This window comes from Pipistrellus kuhlii, unplaced genomic scaffold (assembly GCF_014108245.1).
Source record: "Pipistrellus kuhlii isolate mPipKuh1 unplaced genomic scaffold, mPipKuh1.p scaffold_m20_p_5, whole genome shotgun sequence".
NCBI classification, from domain to species: Eukaryota; Metazoa; Chordata; class Mammalia; order Chiroptera; family Vespertilionidae; genus Pipistrellus; species Pipistrellus kuhlii.
The window spans coordinates 44,219,854-44,242,235 of NW_023425551.1; the positions used below are offsets into that span (position 1 = coordinate 44,219,854).

A 22,382-nucleotide genomic window follows, 5' to 3' on the forward strand; every position below is an offset into this window, starting at 1 on the left:
TGCCAGTTTAAAATACTATCAAAACTAAACATCTACATTTCCTTTAAAATATTCTACTTAAAATACTCTACAGCCTGGCCTTCATGGCTCAGTGGTTGAGCATCATGGTCTGCAAACTGCAGCTTGAGAGCCACATGGGGTTCTTTTGCTCCTTGAGTGTGGCTCTTCCACAAAATACCACGTCCTGGGCAAATCTATTTTGAAGAAGTGGAGTTTGGAGAAGTTTAAGTTTTAAAAATTTGGCTCTCAAAAGAAATTTCAATCGTTCTGTTGATATTTGGCTCTGTTGACTAGTGAGTTTGCTGACCACTGGTCTAGGAGGCCACAGTTCAATTCCCAGTCAGGGCACATGCTTGGGTTGCAGATTCGATCCTTCTGCACCCATGTGCAGGAGGTGACTGATCAATGATTCTCTCTCATCAGAGTTAGAAGTTTCTATTTCTCTTCCTCTTCCTTTCTCTCTGAAATCAATAAAAATATGTTTAAAATAAATAAGTAAAATACCCTACAATTCAGGCAATTTTATGTAATCTGGTTTGTCACCCTCCTCCCCCTTGTGATACTTACAAGATGAAAGGTAATAACTCTAAAATTAGTCAGATGAATTTGAAGTCCTGGCTATACCCCCATCATCAGCTTTGACTGAGTTATCTTATTTTCCCAACTTCACCTCAGTTCCTCAGCACCAAGGATTCCTGTGCCAGACAATATAATGCATGGTAAGAACCAAGAACGATGCCCATCACAAAATACATGTTTAGTAAATGTTGGCTCTTACTACCAAAATGATAAGGATTAGCAGCAGCTGGATTATTATGCTTATCTACAGTATCTATAATCATAAAAGCATAATATGCTAACTAACCAGGTGACCTTCCTGATGAAGCCAGGGCTGCGAGGGTCGAAGGCAGCCACCACAGTTGCTTGTGGGGGCTGCCAGGGCCAAGCCCCTTGCACGAATTTTGTACATCAGACTTCTGGTGTATTAATAAGATTTATTTAGCACAATTACAATTAAATCAGACTTCTGGTCAAGTATTTGTAAGTTTGGGAAGCAAAAATAAATCAGAAATGTATGCATGGTTTCACATAAGGGGAATAGGTACAGGGAAGTGCTCTTTTGCCTGTGAGGACAGGATACATAAGTCTTTGATTACATCAGTGTCTTGGAGGGTCCAGTTTCAATCATTAAGGCGGTGGGGATTCAGAACTAGTCATCCCAACATGTGTCTCCGTGGTATGCAGATTTTTTTTTGAGCTAAAGGCAACTTTAGCCTCGGGTTCAAGAGAAATTTCTGCCGCTCCCATAACTACCTAGAAAAACTTGAATTAGGGGCCTTGCATATAATAAAAACTATCAGTGATAACTCTTTTTTTTTTTAAATGTATTTTTATTGATTTTAGAGAAGAAGGGAGAGGGTTAGAGGGATAGAAGCATCAATGATGAGAGAGATTCATTGATCAGCTGCTTCCTGCACACCCCCTACTGGGGGTCGAACGGGCAACCCAGGCATATGCTCTTGGCCATAATCAAACCTGGAACCCTTCAGTTCGCAGGCCACCGCTCTACCTACTGAGCCAAACCGGCTAAGGCAGTGATAATCTTCTTAACCCACTATATGGCAGGGCAAACTTTTATTTATTAAACATCTGTTCTTATCATCCTGTACTGACCCTTTGAAGCCCCCAATTATCTCGTCCTTAGTTCAGATGTCGTATATTTTCAGATCTCCCCTTTCTATCTCTGAACCTTTCCTGCATGTGGAGTCTCTGACTCTCTCATGTATGCAGGGTTCCCATACTATGTAGATATTACATTTGGTTATTTTCTCTTGCTCATCTGTCTCATGTTTATTAGACGAGTCAGAAGAACCTTGAGGATAGAGGAAACTGTATTTCTCCCTGACAAAGTCATAATAATCATAGCAGTTAACATTCATTATACATATTACATGGTCTCAGCACCATGCTTAGTGCTATATATGTATTATTTCATTATATTAGGAAACTTTGAAGTAATTACTGTTAGTATACAGATGAGGAAATTAAGGCTTTACTTAACTTGCCCATAGTAAGTAAGCAAGCTGGGATACAAACCCAAATCATCTGTGTTTGTGGCCAAGTGAAATAAGCCAGTCAGAGAAAGACAAGTACCATATGATTTCACTCAATGTGGAATCTAATGAACAAAATAAACTTAACAAAACAGAAACAGACTCATAGATAGAGAATAGACTGACAGCTGTCAGAGGAGAGGAGTTGCAGGGCCGGATGAAAAGGTGTAGGGATTAAGCAAAATAAAATGAAACAGGCCCAGGATGAGTTGTCTCAATGGATAGAGCGTCTTCCTGCAGACTGAAAGGTTCAGTTCTAGCCAAGGGCACATGCCTGGGTTGCAGGCTTGATCCCCAGTAGGGGGCCTGCAGGAGGCAGCTGGCCAGTGATTCTCTCTCATCATTGATGTTTCTATCTCTCTCTCCCTCACCCTTCCTTTCTAAAATCAATAAAAATATATTTTAAAAAATAAAAATAAAACAGAACAGAAAACACCACTCATAGACACAGACAACAGATTACCAGTGGGAAAGAAGGTTGAGGGAAGGTAGAAGAGGGTAAAAAGGTACTAAATGGTGATGGAAGGTGACCTGACTTGGGGTGGTGAACACACAATACAGTATACAGATGATAGATTATAGAATGCTACACCTGAAATCTATATAATTTTATTAACAAATGTCACCCCAATAAATTCAATGAAAAAATATTAGACCGATCTATTTATTTAACTTTTTATTTTAAAAAGATTTCAAACCTACAGAAAATGTGCAAGGATAGTACAATAAATTCCTATATACCCTTCATTGGAATTCACCATTTTTGTCAATTTGCCCTATTTGCCATCTCCCTCTTTTTCCATTCCATGTTGTTTGGATTTTTCCCTGAACTATTTGGGAATAAGTTGCGGACATCGTGGTTCTTTGATCCTCGTTACTTGAGCATCTCTCAAGAATAGGGACATTCTTTTTTTTTTTTTTTTTTTTTATTTTACAGAGAGGAAGGGAGAGGAATAGAGAGTTAGAAACATCAATGAGAGAGAAACATCGATCAGCTGCCTCCTACACACCTCCTACTGGGGATGTGCCCACAACCAAGGTACATGCCCTTGGGTGGAATACAACCTGGGACCTTTCAGTCTGTAGGCCAATGCTCTATCCACTGAGCCAAACCAGTCAGGGCAAGAACAAGGACATTCTCTACAGGACCACAGTGTAATGATCCAAGAAACATATTTAGCATGGCTACTTCACTCGATTATCTAATATACAGTCCATATTCAAATTTTACCAGTGGTCCCACTCCTACCTTTTCCCCTGCAATTCAGCATCTAATTCAGCATTTGGCTGTCATGTGTCTTTAGGCTTCTTTCATTTGGAACAGTTCTTCAGTCCTTCTTGGTCTTTCATCAGACCATGCCCTTACAGCCTGGTTATTTGCTCATGAGAAAATGAGAAACGCTTGAGGCCACAGAGGGGAGAAGAACTAAGCCCACCCGTCCCTCACCTGTGTCCCTCAGGTGTCTGGGGACTTGCCCAGCTGCCACCACAGCCACTCCTTGTGTCAGTAGGAAGGTGACTGTCATACACTAAGCATTCCTGTGATTGTGTGTTTCTTTAGCCGGAAGGTCTGAATGGTTAGGCTAGTTGTTTTAATATGTTTAAAGAAGTAAATCATTTTGTGTTAAAGCTGGTTTTTGTTGTCAGGTTAGCATTTATAGTTCTTTCTCGATGGTCAAATATGTTTTGGTTTCTGTCCCCCATTTAGTCTCAAAGAAGACGGAGCAGGAACCCCCTATGACAAGGAATCAACAGCCATTATAAAGCTGAATAATACCACAGTTCTTTATTTAAAAGAGGTGACAAAGTTCCTGGCTCTGGTTTGCTTTGTCAGAGAGGAAAGCTTTGAAAGAAAAGGTAATTTTTGTGTGTGTGATTTACATGAAATGTAAATTTATTCAAACTATTGCTGTCTTTACTGCCTGTTGAATGTGGATAGGGGGCAGCATGCCTCTTGAAGTTTGCAGAATTGAGTCACAGGCCCCGTGATCAGCCAGCTTTGGGGATCCATGAACCAGCCTGCCCTCTAGAGAAAGCTGCTGTGAGGTGGAAGTGAAGCAGCCGTCCATCCAGGGGCCTCAGCTTTCCTGCGGGTGCAGCTAGCTGGGGTGCTGCCAGTCTGTAAAGTTGCTTATCAGGGGAGGCCCCCAGCCTACAGGGAGGGCGGTGGCCTCCCTCTTGGGCCACACCTCTAGAAGGTTTTAGAGACATGTGACCACTTGTGCTCCCGTGTGAAGGAGGGGTCTCATATAACATTGAAGCTAGATGGTATTTAGCTTGTGTTCAGCCTCTGTATAGTCTTTAGTCCTCAAAACACAGGGGTGGCACCATGATTCTGAAAACAGAAGACATGAATACACTTAATAATACCCCCAGATATCTTTTTTTTTTTTAAATACTTTATTGATTTCTTACAGAGAGGAAGGGAGAGGGACAGAGAGCTAGAAACATTGATGAGAGAGAAACATCCATCAGCTGCCTCCTGCACATCCCTCACTGGGGATGTGCCTGCAACCAAGGTACATGCCCCTGACTGGAATCGAACTAAACTTCTGAAATGTGCTTTATTTCTCCTCTCCTTCCTCCCGTCCTCCCTTTCATCTTTCCTTTCTCTCTTCCTTCATCTACGACTACAGCCCCCAAACCATCTAGAATGATGGCAGTTTCTAACAGAAATAATTTTGAACCAATTTTGGATTTCCAAAAAACTTCTAAGAACTGTACGTAGTTTACATATACTTCCCATCCAGCTTCCCCAAATGTTAACATCTTACGTACTATAGCACAGTTTTCAAAACTAGGGAATTGACATCAGTATAATGCTACAGACCCTGTGCAGAGTTCACCAGTTTTTCCAAAAATACCTGTTTTCTGTTTCAGGATCCAAAATTGATTTAGTTGCTATTTCTCCTGGTCTCCTCCTATCTGTGGCACTTCATCTTTCATGGTCTTGACACTTTTGAAGAATACTGATCAATTATTTTGTAGAATGTCCCTCAAATTGGGTTTGTCTCAGATTTTCACACAGTTGGAATGAGACAGTGCACTTTGGTAAGAACACCACACAGGCCTAGCCAAGGGTTGAATGTTGACCTATGAACCAGTGGTCACGATTCCATTCTCAGTCAGGGCACATACCTGGGTTTTGGGCTCTTGACCCCCAGTGGGGGTGCTGGAGGAGGCAGCCAATTGATGATTCTCTCTCATCATTGATGTTTCTCTCTCACCCTCTCCCTTCCTCTCTGAAATCAATAAATGTATAGCTAAAACACACACACAGAAATGATGTGTGTCTTTCTCTGTGCATCATACCAAGTGGTTGATGATGTTTGTATGTCTTGTTGCTGGTGATGACTTAGCTAAGATGGTGTCTGCCAGTTTTTCCACTGGAAATTCCCTACCTGTCCCTTGTCATTAATATAAGCTTTCAAACTATGCAAGTCCTGTTTCCTCTCACACTCTTGCCTATTAATATAACCTTCATTTATGTTTGTGGAAGTAAATTTAAGCAGGAGTTCATCATGTCGATCTTTTACTAAGTTACCTCGGTGGGATTATCACTGTGGATAGGCAGACCTTGTAAACGTACTACACTAAATAGAAACGTATGTGTTAGTTCATGCTATAACTAAACAATGCAAATAAATAAGCAGACTGGGTGTAACCCCATCATGTTACTCTTACATGCTTTTTTAGAGTGACCAGCCATCTCTATTTGTTGTGGGACAGTAGACCTCCAGTGAAACTGGGCAAAACAGATGAGGTTTTATCTATTATGCAGCTGTCTTTAAAAGAAACTTAGGCTTATAAATGCATGGAGTAGTTTGATTTATTGTGTTGCTTGAATTTCGTATAGCTGAGTCCTGTTGGTGCTGAAATCAACACTTAGTGATAGCTTTTCTCCACGTTTGTCTTCATCTGAGTTTCCATCAATGATCCCTGTAACTGCTTTGGCAGAGGAGCTAGAACTGGAAGCAGAAGCGGGACTCTCCGCCCTAGATGCACATTGTAGGCACCTTGGGATGGGGGGGTGTTTAAAAACTACGGACGTCTGGGTCCTCCTCCAGGTAGTTAGAATAGAATTCCTGGGACGGGGGGCCTGAGGTTGGTTAATATTTTTGAACTTCCTTGGGTGTTTTTAATGCCCAGCTAGGGTGAGAACAGCTGAACCACAGAAGGGTGAGAGACCATCCTACAACTGTGTATGGTGGTGAAGATAGTCCTTATTCTGTTCATGTCTCTCTTGTATTTTCAATGAAAGAGTTGAAATAAGTAGCACACTTTTTTTCTGAGTGTTTACTTTCTAAAAACAACTCAGCTGTGATTTTTTTTTTTACCATTTTACTTTTAAAACTTCAAATGCAGCAAGATTACTGTTTTTAATTTTTTTATGCATTAAAAATGTGCAAAGATGGCTAAGTTAAGATTTGTCCAAAACTATCCATAGGATGTCTCTGCAGTCTCCCATGTTGAGTGTTGGATTCACTCCCCCCATTGAAGCAGTCAAGCTAAGCTTTCTTCCTAAGGCAGTTAGTTGCACATATGATAGACAGAGAATTGTAAGGTTGTTCTGACAACTCGTTTCCAATTTCCCACTAAGTAACATCACTTCTTTGCGCTTTGTTTCTCATTTCTGCCTTATTCTGCTTTGTTTCTTACTTCTGCCTTATTGCCTCATTGTTGCTGTGTTTGTTTTTTTGCTTTTTTAAAAAACTGGATGCGTGGCCACTGCAGAAGCAGCAGAGGGCGCTGCTCGGAAGGTTTCCTGCTCTTGAAGCTGAGGTGGTGGTTCCTCTAGTTCAGTGGTCGGCGAACTCATCAGTCAACAAAGCCAAAAACCAACACTACAACAATTGAAATTCCCATTAAAAAATCTTTATTGTTCAAAGCATTATTCATTTTAAACTTGCATGATATTGAAGAACTGAGTGTGTCATTGGTTGTTGAGTTCCTGAGCTTGAGTTGACCTGAGGTGTCTACTTTCACTCAACTAATAAAACCAGGGATTGTGCTTTCCCCAGGATTTATGACCATAGTTTAAATATAATGTACATCCAATAAATATTGATTACTTGATTGATACCGTGGCTTTGTTATCTCAGCCACACTCCAAGTCATTGTCTCCCTCCACATAGAGTCAATTTAATAATGTCTTTTAGGGAAAAGTAGTAAGTATTTCATTGAAGATATAACTTTATTGTGAAAAACCTTTAATTCTGAAAGGTCAAAAAAATGTGTTCACATGGTTCTTCAAATGTTTTGGGTCATAGACACCTTTGAAAAATCAGGTATATACTCTGGAAACTTTTCTTAGTGAAAAAAATACATTCACAAGATCTTGCCTGCGATTCCCGAGGATCAGATGCAGACTTACCTCCGGCAGTCTTTGGAATTTACGTTAAGGCTGCTTCTCTACTGCCCCCTACTGGTTAATCCTCGTCATGATCGACATGAAAAGATGGATATTATTTCTTTCTACGTGACATTTCTAAGAATTTTTTGTTTTCTTCTCCAGGGCTCATTGACTATAATTTTCATTGCTTCCGGAAGGCCATCCATGAAGTTTTTGAGGTGAGAATGAAAGTGGTGAAATCGAGAAAGGTTCAGAATCAACTGCAGAAGAAAAAAGGAACCACCCCCAATGGGACCCCTCGAGTGCTGCTGTAAGTGAGGTTTCAGGAACATCTTTTGAAATCAAACCTTTCATTGAGGCTGCTGCACTGTGTTGCACGAAAGAAGGAGGAAGAAGGAGATTGGGACACGTAACATAAATTTGTTGTAAAAAAAAAAAAAAATCCCCTGACGCTTTTGATCTTTTCTTTTTTAAATAAAGCAAGCACTTTGAAGCAAAAACTTGTATACTAATAATGAAGTTAAATCCACTGTAATTTCATGACATAAATGTACACTTTTATGGTCTGTCGTCAGAAAAATCCTGTGTGAGAACTGCCAGGAACTGTATATATTTTGCACTTTTTCATTGAACTAAACTTTGATAAAACAACTTTTCTAAGCTTTTTCTGTACTTGGTGTGAAGGACATGCATACTGTAGCTCTTTAGCTATGGCAATCAGAAATTAACAAGAAAGTAATGCATTAGCGATGACTTTTTATAAACTTGGGAATATTTGCTACCAGTTGTTGAAGGGAAAAAAAAATCATTTTTCAGTGGAGATGGTACAGATTGGGGCAGCAAGCTATAGGAGCAATAAGAACTGTCCCTTCTTTATAACTAATGTAAACAGGAATTTTGATGAATAACATTAGCACCAAACTTACCTAAAACTTTCTATAGCTGTGGCAGTGCTTCCTGACTCAACAGTTTTTACAAAGCTCTTTACCTCAACACACATCTCTATAATCATTTTATACAGAGAGGTGGGTTTTTGTTTTTGTTTTTTGCTGTATTACTGTTCTTTAGTACCTTTGGGACCAGATTTCCAAAATGGTGCCGATCACTGGGGACAAAAAAGGAATGTCATTGAATTTGCTGGGACTCTGGAGCCTTTTTGTACCTGCCACCCAGGCTAGAGTGACATCAGAGGACACGTGGTTTCCCAAATGTAGGTGATTGACAACTGCAAATATAAAAATAAATAATACAACTCCGTATGTTTGGCCCCTGCGAGATGGGCCTGTTATTGTGCAACATTTGAAATGTTTATTTAGGACCAGCTATTTTTATTGCTCCATGATCACAGAGAATGTCTTGGATCTCTGCCATAGAGTGGACTCCTGTTGGGCACATTGGTCACCTCTGTAATTTGTGAACATTACTCACAGTATCCCTCATAGACTCTGCCTGCTCCCATCTTATGGCTGAACTAGAGCTCAGCTTGCCAGCAGTATGCCTGCACAGCTGAAAAGCCCTGGAGATCAGGAGGAAGGGGCTGGCCAGAGGAGACATTACAGTTAGCTATGTATTTGTTTCTGTGAAATTCTCACTTACGTTTACTTTAGACTAATAGCAAGTTAAGAGGTTCCTAAACCTTCCCTACCCCACACCTCAAACCATTCCAAGTAGATAATTCTAGGTCCATCCCAAGGGCTGGTGCATAAGGCATGCTTGTGGGTATTAGAAGACACTATTCTTTTCTTTTAGCAGAGGCTCGTAGGGATATCAAAGCTGCTCCTAGCAAAATGTACCAAGTTCCTAGAGCAACTTGTGCTTGAAATTATCCCACTTCTACCTGTGACTTCTTTCTGTCCTCTCTCCTTCCTCTCCTCAAGTCCTGTTCCTTTGAGGCTGGTAGCTACTGCTTAAAATGGTAGCTGTTTGGGTTTCAGGTATGAGCCCTCCCAAGAGGCTGTGCATTTTGGAAGAAAATTTCTAAAAATCACGAAGGAGCGCCAACTCCCTTCCTCATAAATTTTGCTCTAGAAACCTGGGTGAGTAGTATCCCGGAGTTCTGAGGAAGTGTTTTCTCCAATTTCCAGACCTATATCCTGTTGGACCTTTGCCAACAGGCCTGGCATACTATAGATGGGTTATTCTTATAAATCTAATTCTCTCATTTTTATAATGTTTCTTTTTGAGTAAACAACAAAGAATTGCTTTTCTAATGTGACTTTATCCTCAAGACAGAGACATTTGCCTATCTGACAAATCACACATTACTTAGGTATATACGTGTATTATTGTAACCAAGAGGAGCTTCCATTTTTGAGCTGGATATATGATGTTTTTAATATGTTTTAATTGATTTTTAGGGAGAGAGAAAGGGAAAGGAATAGAGAAATAGAAACATCACTGAAAGAGAAACATCATCGATCAGCTGCCTCTTGGATGCCCCTTACTGTGTGGATCGAGCCAGCAACCCAGACATGTGCCCTGACCGGGAATTGAACCAGTGACCTCTTGATTTGTGGGTTGACATTCAACCACTGAGCCTCACCGGTCAAGCTATGGTATTTATTTTGTTGTTAAAATGTGCCTTAAGAGCCTATTACTTCAAGAGCAAATGATTCTTTGGGGAAAAGGCAAAATTAATGCTATGGCATAAGGGCCCAAGTTCATGGTACTAAGTGCATTCACACACTAATATATAGATGACTGCCTCAAAGCTGTAAGCATGGCAATGACCTCTTATTTAAAGAGAGATGTAGGAATTATGTCTAAACCTTCAATTTTTGAAGTCTGTGCTATTGAAATTACAAAATTTCTCAATTCCTTTTGCATTTTTATTGATTTCAGAGAGGAAAGGAGAGGGAAAGAGAGATAGAAATATCAATGATGAGAGAATCATTGACTAGCTGCCTCCTGCATGACCCCTACTGGGGATCAAGCCTGCAACCCAGGCATGTGCCCTTGGCCAGAATCAAACCTGGAGCCCTTCACTCCGAAGGCTGATGCTCTATCCATTGAGCCAAACCAGCTAGGACTTGCATTTTATTTTTGATATGGGACTTAGCTTACTGTGATGTCTATGGCCACATTTAGGTCACAAATCCAATGTTATAAATACAAAGCCCAAACACATGGCTACAGTGACTGCTCTGGAACATTTTTGCTCATTTTCAAAGGTTGACAACTTGACATATAGGTTTTTAGGGCAGTTAGAACTTCTATGTGGAGGTGAGACTCTGTGAATTACCTAACATCTTTGCTTATTTCCAGTTATGCAGATTAGTGTGAATGACCAGGGTAAAATGTTTTTTGAAGGAATATAAATTAAAAAAACTGTTGACATTCATGGACAGTGTTATTTTGTGAACATAATATATTTTGGACCCTTAAATATGACTAAAAACACAGCAATATTGTTATATACGGGTTATATGCTGTTTGAAATGTACTCCAGAAAAACAGCCAACTGTCTTGATTATTAAAGTATGGTATGCATTCAACTTATATGGACTGAGTGTAATTTATAATCAAATATAGTAATAAGTTTTACTTTAAGTGGTAATCATTTGTAACCATTGTTCATCATTGCCTTCACAAATGTTAACCACCAGTTTAAAACTTTGTGTCATATAATCATGATATGCTAAGCTCTCATTTTATTTTAAGCATATTCATAACTAATCTTTCAGGGAGCAGAATGGTCTCTTTGGTGAAAAGGAAGTATGGTCTTTCATATTTATGAGGTTGTTTACCATACATGTATATTACTGCTCTAGTGGCATTGTTTGTGGAAATGAGGATAAATCACTCTGTGTATATTGGATTTGCACTTTTGTTTTTATTATTTTAAACCCTCTTATCTCTTTATATTTTTTATGGCAATTTGCCTGTTTGGCGATAGATCTATTATTTCAGTAAACTTCAGATGTTCATTCTGCTACTCTGACTCTGATTCTAGATCTCCGGAAATTCTCTTCCTAACAGTGCACCTTACCGCTCCTTACTTGCTTAGTAAGATTCCACTTTTTAATGACTTGTACAGATCCCCTAAGAGTTCTTAGAACTAACATTAGATGTTATATCTTATATATGAAATCCTGTTTCTGATGGAAACCTGATCTGAAATAATTATTTTTTTAAGTAATTATTTTTTAAATCAGTAGTGATGTTGAGTTTAGGAGGAAGAAAACATTGTCCTTAACAGAATTATTTAATAATACTAGATATTGAGTATACACAGTATACCAAATGCTGCTCTTATGTGTGTTTATGTAACTTATTCTCATAAACCCAAGAGGTAGGTACTATTATCACTCCTATTTTTCAGATGAGGTAACTGAGTCCAAAGAGATGAAATAATTTGGTCAAGATCATATCAATATTACTAGTAAGACACAGATATGGAGTCGGACTCAAGAGTCCACTCTCTGAGCTATTCCTCTAAGCAGCCTTATCAAATGTCCCCATAAATGCCTTCCTTTCACAAATATGAAAAGGGGGATTTGATGTGTAGGATTTATAGTTTGGGTTTGTGAAGGCTGAGGTGCTGAGATATGTAAAATGCCTTTCCTTACAGGAGAATCAATAGGACCAGTCTTCTCAATGTGCTTCACTCAGAGAAGAAAGTCAACAAATACCATATTAGTTTCCTCCCTAATCCAGTTAGTAACTAGTGCCCAAAATAATATTAACAGAGTATTTAAATATCAGAAGAAAATTTAAATATATTTTACAGCCATTGGTTTTCTAAAAAAATCAAGAATGAATAAGCTGTTGATCTCAGCTGTACTCAACCTTTGCTTTGAGTTTTTAATACATGTAACAATAACATAGAAAATAAAATACTTACCTGGGTTAAAATTCAAAAAGATACATTTCGATCCTCATCCTTCAGACCTATATTTAAAATTGCTACTGACATGCTTCTGCTGGACTCTTCTGTAAAAGGACCCTCAGATCTAACATCCAGAATTGAGCTGGCCTCTTCCTTGCTAAATCTGTGATGCGTGACTATCCTCCCCTGAGTCTCTGCTAGAAATGCGCTCCTCTTTCTTGACTTTCCTTCCTGCTCACCTCCTCCACTCAATCACCTACTTCTTTCAATTCAGCCTTACAAACCTCCATCGAATCTCTTCTCTCCATCTCTTCTGCCACTATCCTGTTTAGACCAGCATCACCTCTTATTTGATTCTTAATAGCCTCTCAACAGTGTCACTCTGCCTCACCCACCCATCCATTCCATTCTCTATACAAGATGCAGAATGACCTTTCTAAACCACCACAATTCTGACCATAGCGCTTGCTTACACCCTTCCTTGCTACCCATTATAGATATCAGCCAGCGTCCTTCATAAAGTGTGTAAAACCCTGTCTCCCCAGTCCATACCTCCCTGTCCAGCCTTGCTTCCCCTTCCCTTCACAGAGCTGGACCAGCACGCCCACACAGTGTGGTAAACAAGAGGATCCATGAACTGTGGTTCCTTTGTCGGTCATTTTCTGAGGGAAATCATAATTTTCTTTCATTCTACAGTTATTGGTAGGACAGCTGTTATATGCCAGACGTTGTACTTAGTAAAATAGCTAAAAGACAGATACTGGAGATGGAAGGATTTTAATATGTAAAAATAACAAAATGAACTACTTTAATTTTATATAGGCCCTTATAGTCTTCACAACAGTTCTATAAAGCTTGCCCTCTCCAGCAAAGACCATGGAGAGCTAGAACTAGCATCTGAGAAGTTGAGTTCTTCAACCAGTAGCAGATCAATAGCTATATTTAATATTGTAATTTACAATAAGACTACACTATAAGAAGTAAATTGAGGAAGTGAAAATGTTTACTGTAGCGCCTTCACTTATAATTAAAGAGAGAGGTAAATTATGTTAAAAGTGTGGATACACACACAGATAGCACATTGTGCCAATTTCATTTTCAAAACTTATGGTATTCCAACTCAAGCTCACAAGTTACACCTTTGCCACAGCCTTAGCTAGAAAGTGTGAGCTTTAAGTGTTAGTTATTTTAATCCTCACTTAATATTTTTAAAATATATATATTTTATTGATTTTTTTTTTTTACAGAGAGGAAGGGAGAGGCATAGAGAGTTAGAAACATCAATGAGAGAGAAACATTAATTAGCTGCCTCCTGAACACTCCCTACTGGGGATGTGCCCACAACCAAGGTACATGCCCTTGACTGGAATCAAACCTGGGATCCTTCAGTCCGCAGGCCAATGCTCTATCAACTGAGCCAAATCAGTTAGGGCAAGGATTTTTATTTTTTATTTTTTTATTTTTTATTGCTTTTTAGAAAGAGTGGAAGGGAAAGGGAGAGACAGAGAGAAACACCGATATGAGAGAAACACATTGATTAGTTGCCTCTGGCATGCCGCTGGGAGCCTGCAACCAAGGTACGTACCTTTGATTGGACTCAAACCCGGAACTCTTCAGTCTGCAGGCCAACATTGAGCAAAACCGGCTAGGACAAAATGTTAGTTATTTTAATGTTCATACTTTGTTAACTTAATACATATTCTCAGAATTAGATTTAATTAAAGGTTTATTTTACTGTTACTCCTCTTTTCAGTCTCTTTTGTCCCAGGGAACTGAGTGCTGCTTAAGGAAAAGGTTTTTGTCCTCTTAATATGTTGACATGAGGAGCCACAGAAGATGTGAGAAGAATCAGATTTCATTACCTTCTATACCCACTTGGTGTTCTAAGAATCTACAATGTTACCTGATCCCAAGAATCATCTTGGATGCTTAAAAATGCAAATTCCTAACTACCCCAATCTTTTTGAATCAGAATCTCTGGGCAGAGGTCTGGGAATCTGTATTTAAATAAGCACGCTAGGCAATTCTTATAATTTGGGAGACATTATTTGGCCTGTAGTTGTTAAAAGGGACGGTAAGGACAGATGGTGCGGACTAGGATTGGAGTCATCCTTCCACCTCTCCTCCATGAACACACACCCTCAAGTAGTGTTGCTTTCCAACTTGATTATGTAGCTTTTAACATTGGCATTATCTAATCTACAATTTTATGGATGTAAACTAAATTATTAAAAAGTATATTTAGACCATTTACTAATTTATATATTTAAATACTTATTCACATTTAATATCACAAATTATACAAAATGGTACTGGTTTAGAAAAGTTGCTTTTTCCACACTCTAATCATTCAAATCCTCTCAGGCATCTTCTATAGCAGGGTTTATTTTTTTTAAATCATCATTGAAACAACATTGTGAGTCACCTAACAGTTCCCCTCTAGTTATTTAATATAGAACATGCTTTAAATTGAGTAAGACACTGTCGGTGGCGATTTTACTGCGTCTCAAGAACCCTTTGTTAAGCATTATGATAGATTTCTCCTCTGCATATTTGTAATTTCCACAAATAAGTACTTTCTGTATTCCTCCTTTCAGTGACCTTTTAAAAAGCCAACTAATAATAATCTCCAGTGCTTGTTCTCCAAGGTCATACCCTCAGAAATAATTAAATGTCTTCACCCATCCCCCGGATTTCATTATGTGACCCTTATAAGACAGAAAACTTCCAGTGCTTGAGGTACCTTAAGTGTTGTCTTCCTGGGAAGCATTTTGTTCAAACAGCACAAAATAAGGACAAAAATATAAAGCAACTCTTTCTCCCCCCCCCCCCCCCCAAAGAATGATATATTTGGGGAAAGTCTGCTCTCTATTCTGGCATATAAGGTGTATATTTCCATTTAAGAACATCTGTATCTCAACCCAACCTCAACTTCCGGGGAAGTTAGACCACCTCACCTATTTTCTCACAAGATGCTAGAAGGCAGATGGAGTGGCATACATCCACCTTTTGGTTATTTTGTGCTAAAAGAATACGTTGTAGGGAAGTCCAGGACTGCTTTTATAGAAGTGGAAGAGTTGGCTAATATTTGAAGTTTGCTTGTATTGTAAAGTGGATTTTTAGGGGGAGCAGCAGTAGGACTGTTTGTTCTAAAGACATTAATAATATTGCCCAAATGCCCTGTGGCTACAAAATCACTCTGAGAAGTTCCATTATGTATGTGTGCCCTGAGCAGTCCATGTACGCTGAAGAATGTTTCACATATCTATGAAATATTTTTTGGGGGGAAGTTTGTGGATGCTATCGTGGTAAATAAAATACAAACGTGTTTTACGAGTATTGAACTCTTAGTAGTTTTTTGTTTGTTTGTTTTGGTGTTTTGTTTTGTTTTGTTTTTGTCATTTTGCATTTTCTTTTCCAATGGATAGAAACTGAAACTACTTTGAAGATAGGGAACAGTTCTAAGCTATTCAAGCTAGTTAGTAGGTGACCAAATTTCATCAATCAGCAAATGGACAAAAAGAGCCCAGAGAATGACAGATTCCCCAGGATATGGAGACACAAAAAAGGCATAAACAGAGTGGCACAGAAGAGCTGTTCAGAGAGGATGAGAGAGAGAGAGAGAGAGAGAGAGAGAGAGAGAGAGAGAGAGAGAGAGAGAGAGAGAGAGAAAGAGAGAAAGAGAGACAGAGGAAGCAGAAGATACAGCTGTGCCCAAGCTATCTGCTGGCACATCACGAAGGACCTGTTCTTTCACCGATGAGCAGCCCAGTTTCATCTTAGTTGCAGGTGTTTCCTTCAGGACTAAATTTAGAAATTGAAATATCTCTTGTCAACCTCATCAGTTCATCAGAACTAAGGAGTAAGAAGTATAAGCTGTAAATTTTGTTGCTAATTTTAAAATGCCTTTATTATTATAAAAAAGACAGAGAAAGAAATGTAAGCCTTGCAAATGAAGCAAAAGCACAATACAAAGTAGGTCTCTTGTTCCTCATCCATAATACCAAGAGCTGTAATTTGAGTGGGAGAGGGGAGATGTCAGATAATTCAAAGCTGTGGTAGCAAATTGGGTCTCCCAAGAAAATACATACTTTTTTTTAGAAAGCCGCAGTAAAAATGATTTTAATAATGTTGCAAACAACCATTTACAACTGCATGTAGAAAGTCTCCTGTGCTTATTAATGGGGGGGGAGGGACTTTAAAAATGAGGTATCTGGTGTAAGACACCTACTAAATATTGTAAGCACTCCACTTGGTTTCAAATAGACTCATTTGATATCTCTCAATAATGTTTTTTCTTTCTTTCTGAAATGCAGTTTTAGAAATTGTTAAAATAGAGCACGCAGATAAGACATATCTTGACCATTGAACCTGAAAAGGGAAATATGAAGTCATTTTCTCTCCTGGCTCTCTCAGACGGCCACCAGTTGGTAAGCAAAAGCATAGCGATTAGATTTGCCATGTTGCAAGGTGGGGCACACTAAACAAAGATTTCCTTCCTGTATGACATTTTTGTTAAAGTACCAAGAGTTTAAACTTGTGCTGCTGATAAGAACCAACATCTCCTAACATAAATACCAACTACATTCCCCTGGGAAAATTAGTCCCATTTTTCTTTTCTTTTTTTTCTTTTTAAATATATTTTATTGATTTTTTTACAGAGAGGAAGGGAGAGAGATAGAGAGCTAGAAACGTCGATGAGAGAGAAACATCAACCAGCTGCCTCCTGCACACCCCCTACACCGGGGATGTGCCCGCAACCAAGGTACATGCCCTTGACCGGAATCGAACCGGGGACCTTTCAGTCCACAGACCGACGCTCTACCACTGAGCCAAACCGGCTTCGGCTAGTCCCATTTTTCTTAACCTACCAAAGGGGAAATCCTGCGTGGGAGGGAGAAACAAAAGAAAAACAAACAATATTTTTTATTTTGCTTTTTAATGAGAAAACACACACACACACACACACACACACACACACACACACACAAACTCTATTACAAATATTCAGAGGCATTAATAAAAGTACATGATAAAGCCCATCTTTCCAGGCTGTTTTCATTTTGAATTATGCACTAGGAAGACATTGGTGTAAAATTAATCAATTTGTGTCATCAGTCTAAGGCTAAGCGATGACAGCACTGCCTCTTGCAGAACAAGTCCTGCAGTGTGAACAGAGACTGCCAAGGCGGAGCTGTTTATGTCCGGGGAAATATGTGGAGCCGGAGGCCTTAAAGAAGTTTGAGTTGTACATGTTCCACCCAGCGTGTTTCTCCATAAACATTTCCCCCCACTTTTACGTACTTTCCAATGTTTAAATCCTTATAACAGGGATACAGTATATTCCATGGATGTAGCAGGAAGGTTGCCTGGGAATTTGGCACGAGCTATACCACTGTTTCCATGGGCACGTTGCCCTGCCCAGATGACTGTGGTTTTGTCTGGCGGGCCTCCAGGAGTCAGTGTGTTATGCTTTGCTTTGCACACATAAACAATCTCTTGCCCAGATGGAATTCAGTTTCATCTCGGGCATAAACACTTCCAGTTTTAAAAAGAGATGTGTGCTCCCTCTGGTTCTGGAGACCCCCCCCCTTACAGCCAGTAAAAACGTGTCCTTTGACCACAGCCTTCCACACACACTTGTCATTAGAGAAGCTCTGTTCCCAGGTCTCCACTGCTCCAAGATGGCAAAAAGAGCTCTCCTGAAACGTTTAAACTCAGCCATGCCTGGGCTTCATCTCTCCCTCACCATCACAAACAGATCCTAGATCATCCACCACATTCTTTACTTTGAAAGGAACCAACCATTTTGCCAATGGTTTGTGTCTTAAATTCAGCCAATCCCAGTTAACCTAACCAGAATCCTTCACTTACATTAAGAGGGCCAGATTGAGAAGGAGCCTTGATAAGCCCTGACTTTCTTTGTTTTCTTTTAGTTTAAGACTCTTTCTTGGTTTACACCAGATATTTTTAGTATAAAAAAAGTATATGTGCCCTGACTGGTTTGGCTCAGTGGATAGAGCGTCAGCCTGTGGACTGAAGGGTCCCGGGTTCGATTCCGGTCAAGGGCATGTACCTTGGTTGTAGGCACATCCCTAGAGGGGGGTGTGCAGGAGGCAGCTGATTGGTGTTTCTCTCTCATCAATGTTTCTAACTCTCTATCTCTCTCCCTTCCTCTCTGTAAAAAATCAATAAAATATATATAGTATTTTAAAAAGTATATGCAATGGAATTTTAACTGTTCAAATACCTGTGCTTTATAAATAAAGGCTTAAGGTAAATACACTAAAATGTTCCTCATGGCCATTTCTGAGTAGGGGGATTATGGAAATTTGCATTTTGTTCATATTCCAAATATTGGACACAATCATGTATTATTTTTGTGACTAAGAAAAAAAATTAAAAAATAAGAAAACTTTTAAGTGATGAAGAATACATATCTTAAAGTATGTGGTCCAAGAATAGCTCTGATAATTTCTAAGAAACATATCCCTGTTTTCAAATGGTGGTGCAAAAAAAAAAAAAGTTCTTGCATGACATCCTAATTCATTTTTCCCATAGCGAAAACAATCCAGATTTCAGAGTTGGAAGACCTGGACTTTTTCAGTCAGGATTCTTCTACTTTCTAGATAAATAAGCCTTAAATAAGTCAATGAAACCTGGAGGACCTCTATAAAATAAATTTCAAAGTATTCAAATCATTACAAGACATAAATGAGAATCTAGAAAAGTTTCATCAATTTGATAAAATAATATGCCGAAGGATAAAAACTTGTAGTTAAAAAAAGACCCGAGAATTTAAGGAAATTGCTTGATTTTTCTGAGATGTCAATTGTCTTCATCTATAAAATGGGTACAATTCATGAGGACTTATGATAACTTTAATACCACAACTAATGGCCAACATTGGATTTTTGCAGCTTGAACTCTGAAGCTGCTTATGAGGTACAACTTTACCCTTTTTGACTCTGAAACTGCTTGCAGAGCAAGCAGCCCTCCTGTGCTGACTGCACTATTTGGTAATTGTACCTTCTATGTGCTTGATAAGCAACACCCCCTGGAACTGCTTAACCAAAGCCTTTGTTCTATGAGTCTGAACTGAAACTAGGATGTTCATAAACACTTAATTATATGCACCCATTGTTTATTAGCATTGAAAGTTCAGTTACCCCCACCAATCAGAAAATGAATGATACAAGTTTATAACCTTGTTTTCCTACCAACTCTCTCCTTTTAAAAACCCTCTTCTCTCCCAGCCCCCCAATCCCTGAAGGAATTTTTGGTTCATACCAAGGCCTATTTTCTCTAATTTACAAATCACCCTATATAATAAAAGGCTAGTATGCATATTGTCCCCCTGTACTGGGAGTTCAACTGGGAGTTGGACCAGGGGGCGGTGTTGGCTGGCCAACTGCCCATGGCCCTTCCCCCTGGTCGGTCCAGCCTGATGGCCCCAATCAAGGCAGTTTGGCTGGATCCCACAAATTCGTCCACTGGGTCTCTAGGATATGAATAAAACTCTTAATTTCTTTTGGAATTTTTGTTAACAATCTGTGACACTGCCAAGGCTGTTGTGAAGAATAAGTGAGTTGATGTATGTGTTGGGTAGGAAAATTTTCCTCTACTCTCAAGCTTCTTTCAGCTGGTTTAATAATCAAGTAGACATCAGACTGATCAGCAAGAGAAAAATAACCAAATTTATTATTATGTACTGGAACTTTGCATACATGACAGAATCACAGATCCCAAATTCACAAGCAGTTTAAAGATAGGAGGAGGAGATCTAGGTATGTAAGATATTCTGAGCTAGGGATGAAGTAATTGGGGGCTTCAAAGTGTCACTGCCGGATAAGAAAAACAGATGGTTAGTAAAGAAAAGTTTGGTAGGTTCAACTTTCAGGCTATCACTAATAATCTTTTATTATGGGCAGGAGGACCAAAAGAGAAATTGTTAGCTGGAGAGGAGGGACAAGCACAAGCCACATCAGTAATCATCCCACCAGCATCAGAAGCTGAGGCCCACCCTATCACCACCCTCCTTGCCTAACCTATATTAAAAAAAAAAAAAAAAAAAAAAAAAAAAAAAAAGCTAGTCTGCAAATTGACTGTACCCCGAGACACCCACCAGCCAATCATGAGTATGCAAATTAACCCAACAAAGCTGTGGGTTAATTTGCATACGCAGGCGCAGAGTGGCTGAGGGCAGGGTGGCTGCTTCCTCGTGCATCAGCACCAAGCAGCCTGTGTCCTGGGGATAGGCGTCCTCAGGACCCAGGTCACTCTGAACCTGTAGGCTCACACATAGGCCTGGAGCAGCTGGGGTCCTGGAACGACCCCTGGCTACTTCGGGCCTATGTGCGCAAGTATGGAGCAGCCGGGGGTGGGGCGGGAACATCTGCAGCATCGCCATGGCAATGTGGCGGATGTTCCTGCCAGGCAGCTGCTTATGCGAGTGCTGGCGCCAAGCATCCCATGTCCAGGGAACAGGCGTCATCGAGAGCTAGGCCACTCTGAGCTTGTAGGCCTGCGCATAGGCCTGGAGTGGCTGGGGTCCCAGGATGATCCTCCAGCCATTCTGGGCCTACACGCGCAGGAAGCCAGGGGCAGGTCCCCGACAGCAAGCGAGCAGACAGCAGAGCCCTGCTTGCCCCTGACTCAGGCTGCTAATGGCAAGCAGGCCCCCACAGAGAGCAGACACCAGGGCCTGCAGTGGTGCTAAGCAGGCAGGTTTGCAGAGAGCAGAGAACCACGGGAGCAGGCCTAAGCTATCAGTAGGACATTCCTTGAGGGCTCCCAGATTGGAGAGGGTGCAGGTTGAGCTGAGGAACCCCCCCTTCCCCCTAGCACAAATTTAATGCATCGGGACCCTAGTAATAATAATAAAAGGCTAATATGCAAATAGACCAAACAGCAGAATAACTGGTTGCTATGACATGTGCTGACCACCAGGAGGCATGTGTGGAACATGGCAGGCGGCAGCTGGGGCGGGATGGTGGACTGGTGGGGGGGGGGGGGGGCACCAGACCAAGGTGGGGCACTGGTTACTGTCATCAGGGTGAGCCTCTGGTGGTTACTGAAAATTCTTTGTTCCCACAAGCTGTAGTGCTGCCTAGTGCTTGCACCTACTATGGGTGCCAGAGCCATGGCTCACACCCACTGTCAGTGCCTGGTGCTGGTCCCGATTGCTCAGCGCCATCAGTGGGTACGAGTGACGGCTATCAGCCCTAATCGCTGTAAGGGCTTCTCCACCTCCCCTTGCTCCTGGGGGGTGATCAGGGCAGCAGCCACAGCTTGCACCCGCTGCTGGCACCAGCCCCAATCATTCTTTGCCATCAGCAGGTGGGAATAGGGTTGTCAGTGCATGGGTTGGCAACAGTGGGAGTGGGGCTGCCAACATATAAGGGACTGGGGGCCCCTAGTACTATATAATAAAAGCCTAATATGCAAATCAACTGGGACTCCTGATCACTATGATGCACACTGACCACCGGGGGGTAGATGCTCAACACAGGAGCTGCCCATAGCCGGCAGGCTCCAGGCTGCCAGTAGCCCTGCAGAGGGAGGTAACTAGCAGTGGTGGTGGAAGGTGGGGCCAGCAAGATCAACCCATAGATTGGCCCTGATAGCCAGCCAGACCTAGGTACCCTACTTTGTGCATGAATTTCGTGTACTGGGCCTCTAGCACCTAATAAAAAACTTCCACCTAGAAAAAAAAAAAATCATAATAACCTTTATCCCAAAGAGGCATATTTTGAGGTGTCCTATTCTGCCACCCTTCAAAAAGCGAGTTTTCCATCTTTGACAATAAAACTTGCCCATCCTGATTAACCCTCTTCACCTCACCTAGAATTCTTCCCTTCCCCTCTCCTGCTCTCCACCATCCCAACCCCTCTCCCCCTCTGGTCTTAATTGCTTGCTCCTCTTTTTAGTCTTCAGAACCCAGTCCTCTTCTCCATCCCATTCTTTTTCCACAATAAACCATGAAGGGGATGTCCTTTGAGGTGTTGCCTTTCTTATTTGTATGCATTCACCCACATTCAATGTAATTATCATAGTTTTTTTTTTTACAGGTTTTCATTCATTTTTT

At 40.5% G+C, this 22,382-nt stretch overlaps 1 protein-coding gene across 2 annotated transcripts in view; it reads left to right on the forward strand.

Moving 5' to 3' along the window:
* The window catches only part of RRAGD (Ras related GTP binding D), a 34,422-nt gene extending 24,622 nt beyond the window's left edge, over positions 1–9,800 (forward strand). For both annotated transcript variants that reach the window (XM_036415237.2, XM_036415238.2), the window contains exons 6-7: positions 3,823–3,971; positions 7,630–9,800. In XM_036415237.2, coding sequence (XP_036271130.1) covers positions 3,823–3,971; positions 7,630–7,781 — 301 coding nt within the window. In that variant the 3' untranslated portion in view covers positions 7,782–9,800. The remainder of the gene's footprint in view (positions 1–3,822; positions 3,972–7,629) is intronic.
* Positions 9,801–22,382: the final 12,582 nt, after the last annotated feature.